Source organism: Labeo rohita, chromosome 16 (assembly GCF_022985175.1).
Source record: "Labeo rohita strain BAU-BD-2019 chromosome 16, IGBB_LRoh.1.0, whole genome shotgun sequence".
Classification (NCBI taxonomy): Eukaryota; Metazoa; Chordata; class Actinopteri; order Cypriniformes; family Cyprinidae; genus Labeo; species Labeo rohita.
In genome coordinates this window covers 25,388,251-25,403,262 of record NC_066884.1, presented here as the reverse complement: position 1 = coordinate 25,403,262, position 15,012 = coordinate 25,388,251, and the positions used below count along the sequence as shown (strand labels likewise).

The window sequence follows — 15,012 nt, the reverse complement described above, 5'->3', positions numbered from 1 at the left end:
AGTTTCCAACAGAGGATCAAAAAACTCTTTGTGTATTCTGCCCCTTCTGTGTTCAGTTACAGGAAGAGGAAGTATGGTTTTCATTTGGTTATGTAGGTCTGTTTTTTTTTTTTTTTTTTTTTTTTTTTTTTAAAGGGAAATATTGTAATGAGAATTGTAATATGCTTTAACGCATGTCATTTCTATGCTGCGCCATCATGCTATTCATACTCCTTGCTGTCTTAGGTAAGCTTTGAAAATACAGACTTTAATAATCTTTCTTGACTGTTTTTCAAGGCATGGCATTCATCAATTTTTATCCTGTTTTCTTCTCAGGGATTTTGCCCTTCACTTCAAGCCGAATATCTCACCAGTATCACTTCATAAATATCAGAAAGAACTGGACTGAGGCTCAGAGATTCTGTCGTGAGATGTACACTGACCTGGCGACTGTAAATAATGAAGATGAGATGAACAATTTGTTCAAAACCATAACTGATTATTCATATGATGTGTACATTGGACTTTATAGAGGTGAAGTGTTCAGATGGCACTGGACCCTGTCCGACAGTTTCTACAATGAAGAGATATTCAAAAATAAGAAATATAACCACACAGATATAAATAATAATGGGGGCTGTGCTGCAATGGACAATGATTGGAAATGGTTTAACGATAGCTGTGACTCACAAAAGCAATTTGTATGCTTCAATGGTAAGATTTTCTGTTGAAACTATTAAGCATTAATAATGAAATACATTTTGAATGCATTTCATTATTAATTTTTAACTTTTTCTTGTTGAACTTTTTCTTGTTGTTTGTTAGCAACAGCCAATGAAAAGTATATCCTGACTGAGAAGAACAAATCCTGGACGGAGGCCCAAGAGTATTGCAGAACCTTCCACACAGATTTAGCCAATGTCAGAACCTGCACAAAAAATGGTGTCAATAACGTATGGATTGGACTATTTAAAGATGCCTGGTCGTGGTCAGATCAGAGCAACTTTTCATTTCGTTTCTGGAATTTCAGCCAGACGAAACTCATCAACAGGCACTACAACTGTATTGTAGTGATGGTGAACCAAACAGGGAAATGGAATGACATACAGTGCAACACCACTCTGCCCTTCATCTGTCATGGTGGTGGGTTCAACACATCTTCCACAGCAGTCTTCAAATCTAAACAGATTGTTACAGGCTACATTAGAATATAACACATACAAACCTGTTGTCTTTTATAGCATAACCCTTAATGATGAATTTGAAGAATCATGAATTTTTGTTTTCAGCAATTGTAAAATAAAACTAGAGATAATTTACTAGAGACTTATTTACTGCATCTATGTAATATGTCTATATTTTGCCTTCACAGATCTTAAACCAGTCACTACACCAGTAACAACAGCCAGACAGAATCCAAATACATCTCTCAAATGTAATTTCTCAAACATTCATCCTCATAAACCTAATGTGACATGAGAAGGACTAAAGTAACAACATCAGCAGCTGGTTTAGTACAAAAGAACAGATTACCTTTTTGTGTAGTTTGTTAAAGAACAGTCCACATTTCAATATATTATATACAAATTCAAATTCTGCTAAATAAAGAGCTTTAATTATACAGTTTTTTCACCAAAATGTTCTCACTGATGCAGTCACTCCTGGACCAGCAACGACACAGTACAGACTTCAAAACACAACCAAGGAGGAAAATACAAGCAGTCAGTCTACACAAATACACACTACAGGTACAGAGCAAGATAAGTGATTTGCTGTTAATATTTGTTTAATTTTATGCAATTTCACTGTCCTCACCACAGAAAGAATGTTGAATTTTTTTTTTGGAATTTACACAATATTCTTTTTTTGACAAAAATTTTATAAAACATTTCTTGTTGACAAATCAGCAGAATTTGTAACAGACACATGGGATACATTACAAAAAAACAAAAAAACATTTACATTTGAATGGCAAAAAAGGATGTACAGGAACAATGAATGCTCTGTCAACTTTCCTGGAACTCATATCTCTAAAGGAGAAGTTCACTTCCAGAACAAAAATTTACAGATCATTTACTCACCTCCTTGTCATCCAAGATGTTTGTATCTTTCGTTCTTCAGTCGATTATAAATTATGTTTCTTGAGGAAAAAAATCAGGAATTATCTCCATATAATGGACTTCAATGGTGCTCCCAAGTTTTGAACTTCCAAAATGCAGTTTAAATGCAGCTTCAAATGGCTCTAAACGATTCCAGCCAAGGAAGAAGGGTCTTATCTAGCGAAATGATCAGTCATTTTCAAAACAAATTGACAATTTATATACTTTTTAACCTCAAACGCTCATCTTGTCTAAGTCTGCATGAACTTTTTTTTTTTCCAGATTTATACGGTCAATACAGTTAGGGTATATCGAAAAACTCCCATTTCATTTTCTTCCCCAACTTCAAAATTGTCCTACATTGCTGCAGAAGTACCAACCCAGTGTTTACAAAGTGAATATACAAAGAAGATCAAATGCCCTTTACAAAAAAAGATAAAACAGCGATGTAGGACAATTTTGACATGGAAGAAGAAAACGAGACGGGAGTTTTTTTTGACATACCCTAACTGTATTGACCCAGATTACACAGAGTATGTATGCGCATGACAGAGATGAGACAAAACGAGCATTTGAGGTTAAAAAGTATATAAATTGTCAATTTGTTTTGAAAATAGCCTATCGTCTTGCTAGATAAGACCCTTTTTCCTCGGCTGGGATTGTTTAGAACCATTTGAAGCTGCATTTAAACTGAATTTCCAAAGTTCAAATTTGGGGGCTCCATTGAAGTCCACTATATGGAGAACATTCCTGAAATGTTTTCCTCAGGAAACGTAATTTCTTATCGACTGAAGATAGAAAGACATGAACATCTTGGACGACATGGGGATGAGTAAATAATCTGTACATTTTTTATCTGGAAATTAACTTCTCCTTTTAATACTGAACCCTTATTTAGTAGGTTATAAAAATAATGCACTTAGATGCATTATGTAGTGAGCAGACACATTTTCCAAAAGTCTGTAAAATAGAGCATAAACCCAACTCACAGTGAATGTTCTCAGATCTTTGGCTAACGTTCGGTCACATTTCATTTTGATGGTTCCCTTAGACATTCTGTAGACCAGGGGTGCCCAACCTTTTTCATAGAGATCTACCTTCCTGCAGAGTTTAGTTCCAACCTTGATCAAACACACCTGTCTGTAATTATCTAGTGCTTCTTCAGATCCTAATTAGTTGGTTCAGGTGTGTTTGATCAGGGTTGGAGCTGAACTCTGCAGGAAGGAAGATCTCCAGGAACAGGGTTGAGCACCCCTTCTGTAGACTAACTTTGCAACTGCAGTATGTCAACTAAATCTCATTAGAGAGGGTTTACACTTACGTTAATCCGGATGACTGGCGCCATATTGGCGATACTCGGATGTAAACAACAGCATGGATTGCATGGTTAATGTACTACTGAATACATTGTTTTGCTAATTTAAACATGTGGAAGCTGCTAAATCATATAGAGAAGGACTTAGTAAGTAGGAAGAGGCACAATATTTTTACCATTAACTAAAGTTAATAGGTGGTTAAGATACGTGTGAGCAGTATTAATTAAGATATTAGCCTAATATTTCAACTACCTGACTGGAAATGATAAAAATAAACACAAAATGTTGTCAGAATTCTTGCCCTGGAAATCCTGATTCATTTTGGCCAACCACAAACGCCTTTTGTTCCTCAGACAGTTTTTTGTACTCTTCTTTTTGATTGGTTATAACTTTTGGCTGTCTATAAATGTTTTTCCCAGTCCGACCGATTAGTACAGCCCAAAACATGACAACAATGGACCATTTTAGCAGGAATAATTAGCAAAATATGCAAGTTTCGCTCAGTTCAGTGGCACTGTTTTTACATCAGTGCCGCCAATATGGCAGATGGATAACGGATCATGAAAACTCTCTATTAGTAGACTGTTAGCTTAAGGTTACGGTTAGTACAATAAAATATCAAAATAAACTGTAACGTTCTGGCAAACATTCTGGTGGTTTCTGCCCTGTCTGTGTTCAGTTACAGGAACAGGAAGTGTGGTTTTTATTTGGCTATGTAGATCGTTTTTTTTAAAGGGAAATATTGTAACGAGAATTGTAATATGCTTTAATGCTTCATGTCATTTCTATGCTGCACCATCATGCTACTCATTCTCTTCGCTGTCTTAGGTAAGCTTTTTTAAATGCAGACTTTAATAATCTTTCTTGACTGTTTTCAAAGCATGGATTCATCAATTTTTATCCTTTTTTCTTCTCAGGGATTTTGCCCTTCACTTCAAGCCGAATAACTCACCAGTATCACTTCATAAATATCAGAAAGAACTGGACTGAGGCTCAGAGATTCTGTCGTGAGATGTACACTGACCTGGCGACTGTAAATAATGAAGATGAGATGAACAGTTTGTTCAAAACCATAACTGATTATTCATATGATGTGTACATTGGACTTTATAGACGTGAAGTGTTCGAATGGCACTGGACCTTGTCTGACAGTTTCTACAATGAACAGATATTCAAAAATAAGAAAAATAACAATGCAGATATAAATAATAATAGGGACTGTGCTGCAATGGACAATGATTGGAAATGGTTTAACGATAGCTGTGACTCACAAAAGCAATTTGTATGCTTCAATGGTAAGATTTTCTGTTGAAACTATTAAGCATTAATAATGAAATACATTTTGAATGTATTTCATTATTAATTTTGAACTTTTTCTTGTTGAACTTTTTCTTGTTGTTTGTTAGCAACAGCCAATGAAAAGTATATCCTGATTGAGAAGAACAAATCCTGGACGGAGGCCCAAGAGTATTGCAGAACCTTCCACACAGATTTAGCCAATGTCAGAAACTGCACAGAAAATGATGTCAATAACGTATGGATTGGACTATTTAAAGATGCCTGGTCGTGGTCAGATCAGAGCAACTTTTCTTTTCGTTTCTGGAGTTTCAGCCAGAAGAAACCCATCAACAGGCACTACAACTGTACTGTAGTGACGGTGAACCAAACAGGGAAATGGAATGACATCCAATGCAACACCACTCTGCCCTTCATCTGTCATGGTGGTGCGTTCAACACATCTTCCACAGCAGTCTTCAAATCTAAACAGATTGTTACAAGCTACATTAGAATATAACACATACAAACCTGTTGTCTTTTATAGCATAACCCTTAATGATGAATTTGAAGAATCATGAATTTTTGTTTTCAGCAACTGTAAAATAAGACTAGAGATAATTTACTAGGGACTTATTTGCTGCATCTATGTAATATGTCTATATTTTGTCTTTACAGATCTTAAACCAGTCACTACACCAGTAACAACATCCAGACAGAATCCAAATACATCTCTCAAATGTAATTTCTCACACATTCATCCTCATAAACCTAATGTGACATGAGAAGGACTAAAGTAACAACATCAGCAGCTGGTTTAGTACAAAAGAACAGATTACCTTTTTTTGTGTAGTTTGTTAAAGAACAGTCCACATTTCAATATATTATATACAAATTCAAATTCTGCTAAATAAAGAGCTTTAATTATACAGTTTATTCACCAAAATGTTCTCACTGATGCAGTCACTCCTGGACCAGCAACAACGCACTACAGACTTCAAAACACAACCGAGGTGGAAAATACAAGCAGTAAGCCTACACAAATACACACATTTGCTGTTAATATTTGTTTATTTTTATGCAATTTCACTGTCCTCACCACAGAAAGAATGTTGAATTTTTTTGCAATTTACACAATATTCTTTTTTTGACAAATATTTTACAAAACATTTCTTGTTGACAAATCAGCAGAATTTGTAACAGCCACATGGGATACATTACAAAAAAAACAAAAAAAACAACAAAACAAAAAAACATTTACATTTGAATGGCAAAAAGGATGTACAGGAACAATGAATGCTCTGTCAACTTTCCTGAAGCTCATATCTCTAAAGGAGAAGTTCACTTCCAAAACAAATTTACATATCATTTACTCACCCCCTTGTCATCCAAGATGTTTGTATCTTTCTTTCTTTCTTTCTTTCTTCAGTCAATAAGAAATTATGTTTCCTGAGGGAAAAAAAATCAGGAATTATCTCCATATAATGGACTTCAATGGTGCCCCCAAGTTTTTAACTTCCAAAATGCAGTTTAAATGCAGCTTCAAATGGCTCTAAACGATCCCACCCGAGGAAGAAGGGTCTTATCTAGCGAAATGATCAGTCATTTTTAAAAACAAATTGACTATTTATATACTTTTTAACCTCAAACACTCATTGTAATGAACCGCGCCTCTGTGGCTCTTCCCGGCCGTCACCAGCGGGAACCGTCACCCGAGTATTAGTTCCTACCCGGACGCTTTAGACCCACGTACCGGAACTAATCCGCGCTACAGGTGTAGCTTGTTATCTAGCCTTTGTAAGCAGGACTTTCACCCATGTAGGACGCGAAGTCTTGCACTTGCTTCGGCCTGCATTTCTGAGCGTTCTACCCTCTTGTTTGGATTTATTGTTGAGACCATTGGACTGCCTTCCCGATTTGGATTCTAGCTGCCTGCCCCGACCATTGGACTGCCTTCTCGTTTTGATACTAGCTGCCTGCCCCGACTTGCATCCATTTATCGTTGTGATTTTGCCTGCCCCCCTTGTGTCTCTCGTTGTGCTGTGATCGTTTTGTCATAAAGCGCTTGCAGATGGATCCACAAGCCTCCGAGTCGTTACAGAAGACTTTGCCGCCACAGGATCCAGCAGCGGTCTTTCAGCTCGCGCACGAACTCTCACGCCAGGGATCACTCGTAGCCACGCATCAGCAGCAACTCGAAAAGTTGACTTCTCTCACAGAGGAACTGGTTCGCTCTGTGCAAGCCCTCACTCTGGTCACGACCACCCAGGCCCAAGGCCCCAGCACACCTGCTCACGAGTGGCGCTGCCAGAGAAATACGACGGAGCTCCCGGAAAATGTAAGGGTTTTCTCCTCCAATGCACTATCTACATCCATCAACAGCCACAGTTTTACACTACGGATGACAGTAAGGTTTCACTCATCTGTTCACTGTTGACCGGGAGAGCGCTGGACTGGGCCACCGCCATGTGGGAGGGCAACCGGATGACTTTCCCGTCGTATGCTCATTTCCTCACACAGTTTCGGGAGGTTTTCGAACATGCAGCAGGAGGAAGGGATCCGGGAGAGGAGTTAACCTCACTACGGCAGGGCTCGTCCACGGCAGCCGACTACACGCTCACCTTACGCACGCTAGCGGCTCAAACGGGCTGGGACCTGGCACCGCTCAAGGTTCTCTATCGACAGGGGCTCAACCTAGAACTCCAGTCAGAGCTGGCCTGCAGGGACGAGGGACTGACACTGAGTCAGTATATGGAACTGGCCATCAAAACTGACAATTTGATGCGCTCACGTCGAGGATATCGCTCCACTCGATTCACTTCCCCATCACCTGTCACCACTGAGTCCAAGCCAATGCAGATCGGAGCGACAGGATTAACTCCGGAGGAGAGGGACCGACGCGTGCGGAATCACCTCTGTCTATACTGTGGGCAAGCAGGACACCTCCGGACTAACTGTCCCATCCGTCCTCATCGACCAGACACTGCACGGGTGAGTTCCGATTCCCTCTCAGATACCTTTGAACTAGAAGTGATTTTAATCTGCAATCACCAGACTACGCAAACCGTAGCTCTCATCGATTCAGGGGCGGCGGGGAACTTTATTGATATATCGTTTGCTAAAAGTGCTTGTGTTCCTCTCATTGCATGTAATGATGTGGCAGTCACAGCGCTAGACGGACGGGCTCTCGGCTCGGGGAAAGTGGAGGCCGTTTCCAAGGAGCTGGAACTGCAAGTCAGCTTTCTTCACTCCGAACGACTGCGACTATTCGCCATAACCTCACCCAGCCACCCCATCATCTTAGGCCTGCCCTGGCTAAGACAACATAACCCTAACATCTCCTGGACACACCCGCAAATCCTTCACTGGTCACCTGAATGCCACGCTCAGTGCCTGCAGAGAGTCGTTCGCCGTCCCCGAGCCGTCCCGTTCCGCCAGACCGACCTCAGCTCCACCACACTCCTACCCTCCTGCTACCGGGACCTTTTGGAAGCCTTTAGCGAGGAAAAAGCCTCACATCTACCACCACACCGACCCTACGATTGTTCCATTGAGTTACAACCTGGAGCCATGCCCACCAGGGGGCGGGTGTTTCCCCTCTCGCAACCCGAGACAGAAGCCATGGAACGTTACATCAATGAGGAGCTAGCTAAAGGATTCATCAGACCATCTACCTCGCCCGCCTCGGCAGGTTTTTTCTTTGTGAAAAAGAAAGACGGCAGTTTGAGACCCTGCATCGACTATCGGAGCCTAAACGAGGTCACAATCAAGTACCGCTACCCTCTTCCTCTGGTACCAGCAGCCCTGGAGCAGTTACGCACTGCGAAGTACTTCACCAAACTCGACCTTAGAAGTGCTTACAACTTGATTCGCATCAAGGCGGGAGACGAGTGGAAAACGGCGTTCTCAACCACCAATGGACACTACGAGTATCTGGTGATGCCCTTCGGCCTATCGAACAGTCCGTCCGTCTTCCAGGCCTTCGTCAATGAGATCTTCAGAGACATGCTCCACAGACACCTCATTGTCTACATTGATGACATCCTGATTTATTCAGAGAACTTGGAAACTCACATCCAACAGGTCAGAACAGTGCTCCAACGCCTGATTAAGCACCAGTTATACGCCAAATTACCCAAGTGTGAATTTCATCAGACCAAGATCGCCTTCCTGGGGTACATAATTAGCCAAGATGGGGTCGCTATGGACGAGAAGAAGGTGTCATCAGTCGTCAGCTGGCCGAGACCACGAACCGTCAAGGAGCTCCAGAGGTTCCTGGGTTTCGCCAACTTTTACAGGAGATTTATCCGGGGCTTCAGTCAGATCGCTGCCCCCCTGACCTCAATGATACGAGGAGGAACCCGAACGCTGAAATGGACGTCAGAGAGTGAGCAGGCCTTCAAGGAACTGAAAGAACGTTTCACGACCAGTCCCATCTTGCGACACCCCGACCCCGAGCTGGAATTCATCGTGGAGGTGGACGCTTCAAACAGTGGCGTGGGAGCGGTCCTGTCGCAGCGACACGGAGAGCCACCGAAGATGTTTCCTTGCGCATTCTTTTCTCGGAAGCTCTCTGCCGCCAAGCACAACTATGATGTGGGCGATCGAGAACTGTTAGCTCTCAAGGAGGCCCTGCTCGAATGGAGGCATTGGTTGGAAGGTTCCAAGGTTCCCTTCTTAGTTCTCACGGACCACCGCAACCTGGAATACATCCGCTCAGCAAAACGGCTAAACTCCCGCCAGGCTCGCTGGTCACTGTTCTTTGCCAGGTTTGAGTTCAGAATTACCTACCGCCCCGGCTCCAAGAACAGCAAGGCAGATGCTCTCTCCCGTATCCATGACGCTCAACAACAAGAACTCACTCCCGATCCCATAATTCCACCCTCTCTACTTCTAGCCCCGGTCCGCTGGGACATCATGACCGAGATCAGGGAAGCTCAGGTAACAGAACCACCGCCTCCAAACTGTCCTCAAGATCGCGAATATGTGCCCGAAACACTCCGCACACGCCTGCTTCACTGGATTCACGATTCCCCCGGCGCAGGGCATCCTGGGATCACCGCCACCCTCGAACTAACCAAGAACCGCTTCTGGTGGCCAGCACTTACTCAGGACATCATTCGGTTCGTGACTCAATGCAGAACCTGTAACATTGCCAAATCGTCCCACCAGAGACCCGCCGGCTTACTCCAACCCCTGCCAGTCCCTCATCGCCCATGGTCTCATATCGCCATAGATTTCGTTACGGATCTTCCCCTCTCTCAGAACTACACCACAATCCTTACCGTTGTCGACCGGTTCTCCAAAGCCTGCCGAATCATCCCCTTAACCAAGCTACCCACGGCCTGGGAGACCGCGGAGGTTATGGTACATCAGGTCTTCCGGGTCTTCGGCATTCCGGAGGACATTGTCTCGGACAGGGGACCTCAGTTCACCTCTCGGGTCTGGCACGCTTTCTGCAAACAACTCAACATCAATGTGAGCCTGACTTCCGGGTACCACCCTCAATCCAACGGCCAAGTCGAGAGACTTAATCAAGAACTCACTCGTTTCCTGAGAACCTACTGCCACACCAACCAAAGTGACTGGAGCAAATACGTAGTGTGGGCAGAATATGCCCAAAACTCACTTAGAAAACCTGCCACTGGTCTCACCCCCTTCAAGTGCATCTTAGGATATCAACCGCCTTTATTCCCATGGACCGGGGAGCCAAGCAACCTACCAGCCGTTGACCATTGGCTAAGCCGTAGCGAGGACACCTGGGACGCTGGGCACGTCCATCTGCAACAGGCCGTTCGCCGCACCACCACCCAAGCAGATCGCAGACGGCGCGCCAACCCAGCCTACCAGCCCGGACAGTGGGTCTGGCTTTCGTCTCGGGACCTTCGGCTGCACCTTCCTAGCACGAAACTCAGTCCCAGGTACGTGGGTCCTTTCAAAGTCATCAAACAAATTACTCCAGTGTCATTCCGTTTAGAGTTACCCACTAACTACCGTATTTCTCCTACTTTCCATGTATCCTTGTTGAAACCCGCTGGTGCTCCGGACGGGGAGAGGGACCAGAACGAGGCCGCGGAGACAGAGACTCCTCCTCTAATCATAGATGGCGAGGAGGCCTACCGGGTCCACGAAATCTTGGACTCCAGGCGCCGGGGTCGTGTCATGCAATACCTGGTGGATTGGGAGGGGTACGGTCCAGAGGAGCGATCCTGGGTCAACGCTCAGGATATTCTGGATCCCTCCCTAATTGAGGACTTCCATCAAAGAAACCCAGGGAGACCCGCGCCCAGACCACGCGGACGACCTCGTCGTCGCCAAGGCCCTCGCCTCGGGAGCTGCTCGCAGGAGGGGGGCTCTGTAATGAACCGCGCCTCTGTGGCTCTTCCCGGCCGTCACCAGCGGGAACCGTCACCCGAGTATTAGTTCCTACCCGGACGCTTTAGACCCACTTACCGGAACTAATCCGCGCTACAGGTGTAGCTTGTTATCTAGCCTTTATAAGCAGGACTTTCACCCATGTAGGACGCGAAGTCTTGCACTTGCTTCGGAGCTGCATTTCTGAGCGTTCTACCCTCTTGTTTGGATTTATTGTTGAGACCATTGGACTGCCTTCCCGATTTGGATTCTAGCTGCCTGCCCCGACCATTGGACTGCCTTCTCGTTTTGATACTAGCTGCCTGCCCCGACTTGTATCCGTTTATCGTTGTGATTTTGCCTGCCCCCCTTGTGTCTCTCGTTGTGCTGTGATCGTTTTGTCATAAAGCGCTTGCAGATGGATCCACAAGCCTCCGAGTCGTTACACTCATCTTGTCTAAGTCTGCATGAACTTTTTTCCCGGTTCTATGCGGTCAATACAGTTAGGGTATGTCGAAAAACTCCCATTTCATTTTCTTCCCCAACTGTAAAATTATTCTACATTGCTGCAGAAGTACTGACCCAGTGTTTACAAAGTGAATATACAAAGAAGATCAAATGCCCTTTACAAAAAAAAGGTAAAACAGCAATTTTAACAGGACAGTTTTGACATGGAAGAAGAAAACGAGACGGGAGTTTTTCGACATACCCTAAATGTATTGACCCGGATTGCACAGACTACACATGCGCATCACTGAGATGAGACAAGACGAGCATTTGAGGTTAAAAAGTATATAAACTGTCAATTTGTTTCGAAAATAGCCTATCGTTTCGCTAGATAAGACCCTTCTTCCTTGGCTAGGATTGTTTAGAGCCATTTGAAGCTGCATTTAAATTGAATTTCCAAAGTTCAAATTTGGGGGCTCCATTGAAGTCCACTATATGGAGAACATTCCTGAAATGTTTTCCTCAGGAAACATAATTTCTTATCGACTGAAGATAGAAAGACATGAACATCTTGGACGACGTGGGGGTGAGTAAATTATCTGTACATTTTTGATCTGGAAATTAACTTCTTTAATATTGAACCCTTATTTAGTAGGTTATAAAAATAATGCACTTAGATGCATTATGTAGTGAGCAGACACATTTTCCAAAAGTCTGTAAAATAAGCATCAACCCAGCATAAACCCAGCTCACAGTGAATGTTCTCAGATCTTTTGCTAACATTTGGTCACATTTCATTTTGATGGTTCCCTTAGACATTCTGTAGACCAGGGGTGCCCAACCTGTTTCCTAGAGTTTAGTTCCAACCTTGATCAAACACACCTGTCTGTAATTATCTAGTGCTTCTTCAGATCCTAATTAGTTGGTTCAGGTGTGTTTGAGCACCCCTGCTGTAGACTAATTATCTTCGCAACTACTGTATATGTCAACTAAATCTCATTATAGAGGGTTTACACTTACGTTAACCCAGATGACTGGCACCATACTGACGATACTTGAATATAAACAACAGCATGGATTGCACGATTAATGTACTACTGAATACATTGTTCTGCTAATTTAAACATGTGGAAGCTGCTAAATCATATAGAGAAGGACTTAGTAAGCAGGAAGAGGCACAATATTTTAACTATTAACAAAAGTTAATAGGTGGTAAAGATACGTGTGAGCAGTATTAAATAAGATATTAGTCTAATATTTCAACTACCTCACTGGAAATTATAAGAACAAACATAAAATGTTGTCAAAATTCTTGCCCTGGAAATCCTGTTTCATTTTGGCCAACCAAAAACGCCAAAAACGTTCCTCAGACAGTTTTTTGCACTCTTCTTCTTGATTTGTTATAACTTTTGGCTGTCTATAAATGGCTGATGGATGACGTGTCGTAAAAACTCTCTATTAGTAGACTGTTAGCTTAGGGTTAAGGTTAGTAGAATAAAATATCAAAATAAACTGTAATGTTCTGGCAAAGGTATAAACAAACATTCTTTCAGAAATGTTAATAAAATATTTGTTGCAAGTTATCTGGTTTGTAATAACATTCTGTTGTTTCAGAACATTAAAAAATAACATTTCTCTAATGTTTGCGATATTATAAAAAGGAACATTCCCTTTAGTTTTTTTTTTTTTTTTTTTTTTTGGCAGACCGTCCCAAAGATAACCTGATTCTGGTCCGTGAGAACCTGACTTGGACTGAAGCTGCGAGTTACTGCAAAAAGCACTATGTGGACCTGGTCTCCATTCACAGTGAGGAGCTTCAGAACAGGACAGTGAGAAAAGCCATCCAGGCCTCCACTTCTCATGTGTGGCTGGGTCTTCGTTACACCTGCAGATTCGACTTCTGGTTCTGGATAAAGAACACAGAAGAAGGCTGCTATCAGAACTGGGTGCCTGGTCATGGGCCACATGGAAAAAAGGAGTGTGGGCTGTCAGGAGCTATGGAGTCCACTGGGGGGGCACCGTTGGTTCGGGATTCTAGAGAGTGAAAGGCTCAATTTCATCTGCCAAAAGTGTGTTGATGGGATTTAGCCACAAAAGAGAAGCGACTGAATGACTGAGAGACTGTTTTTTTGGTATGTTTGTTAATTGTATCAGGTGCTGAAATGTGATCTGCGGGGTGCACGGGAAAGTAACTGGAGGAGACATTTTACAATAACAAAACCTGACTGTAGTGACGTAGCTTGGTATAGCTTGGTCTCTGACTCAATAAACTTCACTCACTAAACAGAATATATATTCTGTTTAGTGAGTGAAGTTTATTGAGTCAGAGGCCTGTGACTATTTACTTAATATAATTCAGCCAATGTAAATGTAATATCATGAAGCCATATCACCCTGCAGCCCAAGAGTGGTTGCCCACTGAAGCTAAGCAGGGTTGAGCCTGATCAGTACCTGGACAAGGTACTGCTGGAAGAGGTGTTAGTGAGGCCAGCAGGGGGTGCTTACCCTGTGGTCTATGTGGATCCTAATGCCCCAGTGTAGTGATGGGGACACTATACTGTCAAAGACGTTAAACCGAGGTCCTGACTCTCTGTGGTCATTAAAATTCCCAGGATGTCCTTCGAAAAAGAGTAGGGGTGTAACCCCGGCATCCTGGCCAAATTTGCCCATTGGCCTCTGACCATCATGGCCTCCTAATCATCCCCATATTCATCACTCACATCTTCTCTCCACCAGTAAGCTAGTGTGTGGTGGGCATTCTGGCGCAATATGGCTGCCGTCACATCATCCAGGTGGATGCTGCGCACTTGCGGTGATTGAGAAGATTCCCCCTTCAATTTAACGCACTTTGAGTGCCCAGAAAAGCGCTCTATAAATGTAAGGAATTACTGTTATTCTTAATTAATATCTTAATATCTTAAATCTTAAATATAATATCTGAAAGACAAAGTCACACATTTTAGTGAATCTCTCCTGTAGTTATTTCATCATACATTAATATTAATAATATCCATTAAAAAAAATATGGGCTTCTTGTCTTAGACTGCAGGTGATTTCTCTTTCCATTATTACTTTTTTTAAGTCTGATTATGCATTGTGTCATTTACACATATTTGAGTTGCCTTGGACATAAAAAGCTGCAAAAGAGCAGTTTTGTGAAGCTTCAAGACTTCTTCAAGTTTTCTTTCTTTCTTTTTTTTTTTTTTTTTTATATATATATATATATATATATATATATATTACATATATTAAGAAATAAAATAATTTCTGATATTTCATTATTTCTTAGAATGATCAACATTTATAAACTTTTTAAAAAATTTTTAGTTGCTTTGATAACAATCACTGCCTTCAATGTAAACTCTGACCAACAGGTTATCAGAACAGACATATTTCAGATAAGATTTAGCCTAATTGGTAACACTTTACAATAATGTTCCATTAACATTGGTTAATCCATTAATTAACAATGAGCAATACATTTGTTATATTATTTATTAACCTTTGTTAAGTGAGTTCATAACATCGCTGTTTATAACACA

At 42.2% G+C, this 15,012-nt stretch overlaps 1 protein-coding gene across 1 annotated transcript; it reads left to right on the top strand.

Annotated features, from left to right (window-relative positions):
• The first annotated feature begins 207 nt into the window (after positions 1 to 207).
• LOC127178473 (C-type mannose receptor 2-like) lies at positions 208 to 14,595 on the top strand. Its single transcript, XM_051131362.1, has 10 exons — positions 208 to 225; positions 316 to 693; positions 805 to 1,122; positions 1,352 to 1,414; positions 1,635 to 1,727; positions 4,312 to 4,689; positions 4,801 to 5,118; positions 5,348 to 5,410; positions 5,633 to 5,698; positions 13,175 to 14,595. Exons 2-10 carry the CDS (start codon positions 411 to 413, stop codon positions 13,513 to 13,515), a joined length of 1,923 nt encoding a protein of 640 aa, XP_050987319.1. The 5' UTR covers positions 208 to 225; positions 316 to 410; the 3' UTR covers positions 13,516 to 14,595.
• Positions 14,596 to 15,012: the final 417 nt, after the last annotated feature.

Coding starts and splice junctions, on each gene's coding strand:
- LOC127178473 (XM_051131362.1), top strand. CDS start 411: ATGTACACTGACCTGGCGACTGTAAATAATGAAGATGAGATGAACAAT. Junction 1,415..1,634: donor TCCAAATACATCTCTCAAAT/GTAATTTCTCAA, acceptor TCACTGATGCAG/TCACTCCTGGACCAGCAACG. Junction 4,690..4,800: donor GCAATTTGTATGCTTCAATG/GTAAGATTTTCT, acceptor GTTGTTTGTTAG/CAACAGCCAATGAAAAGTAT.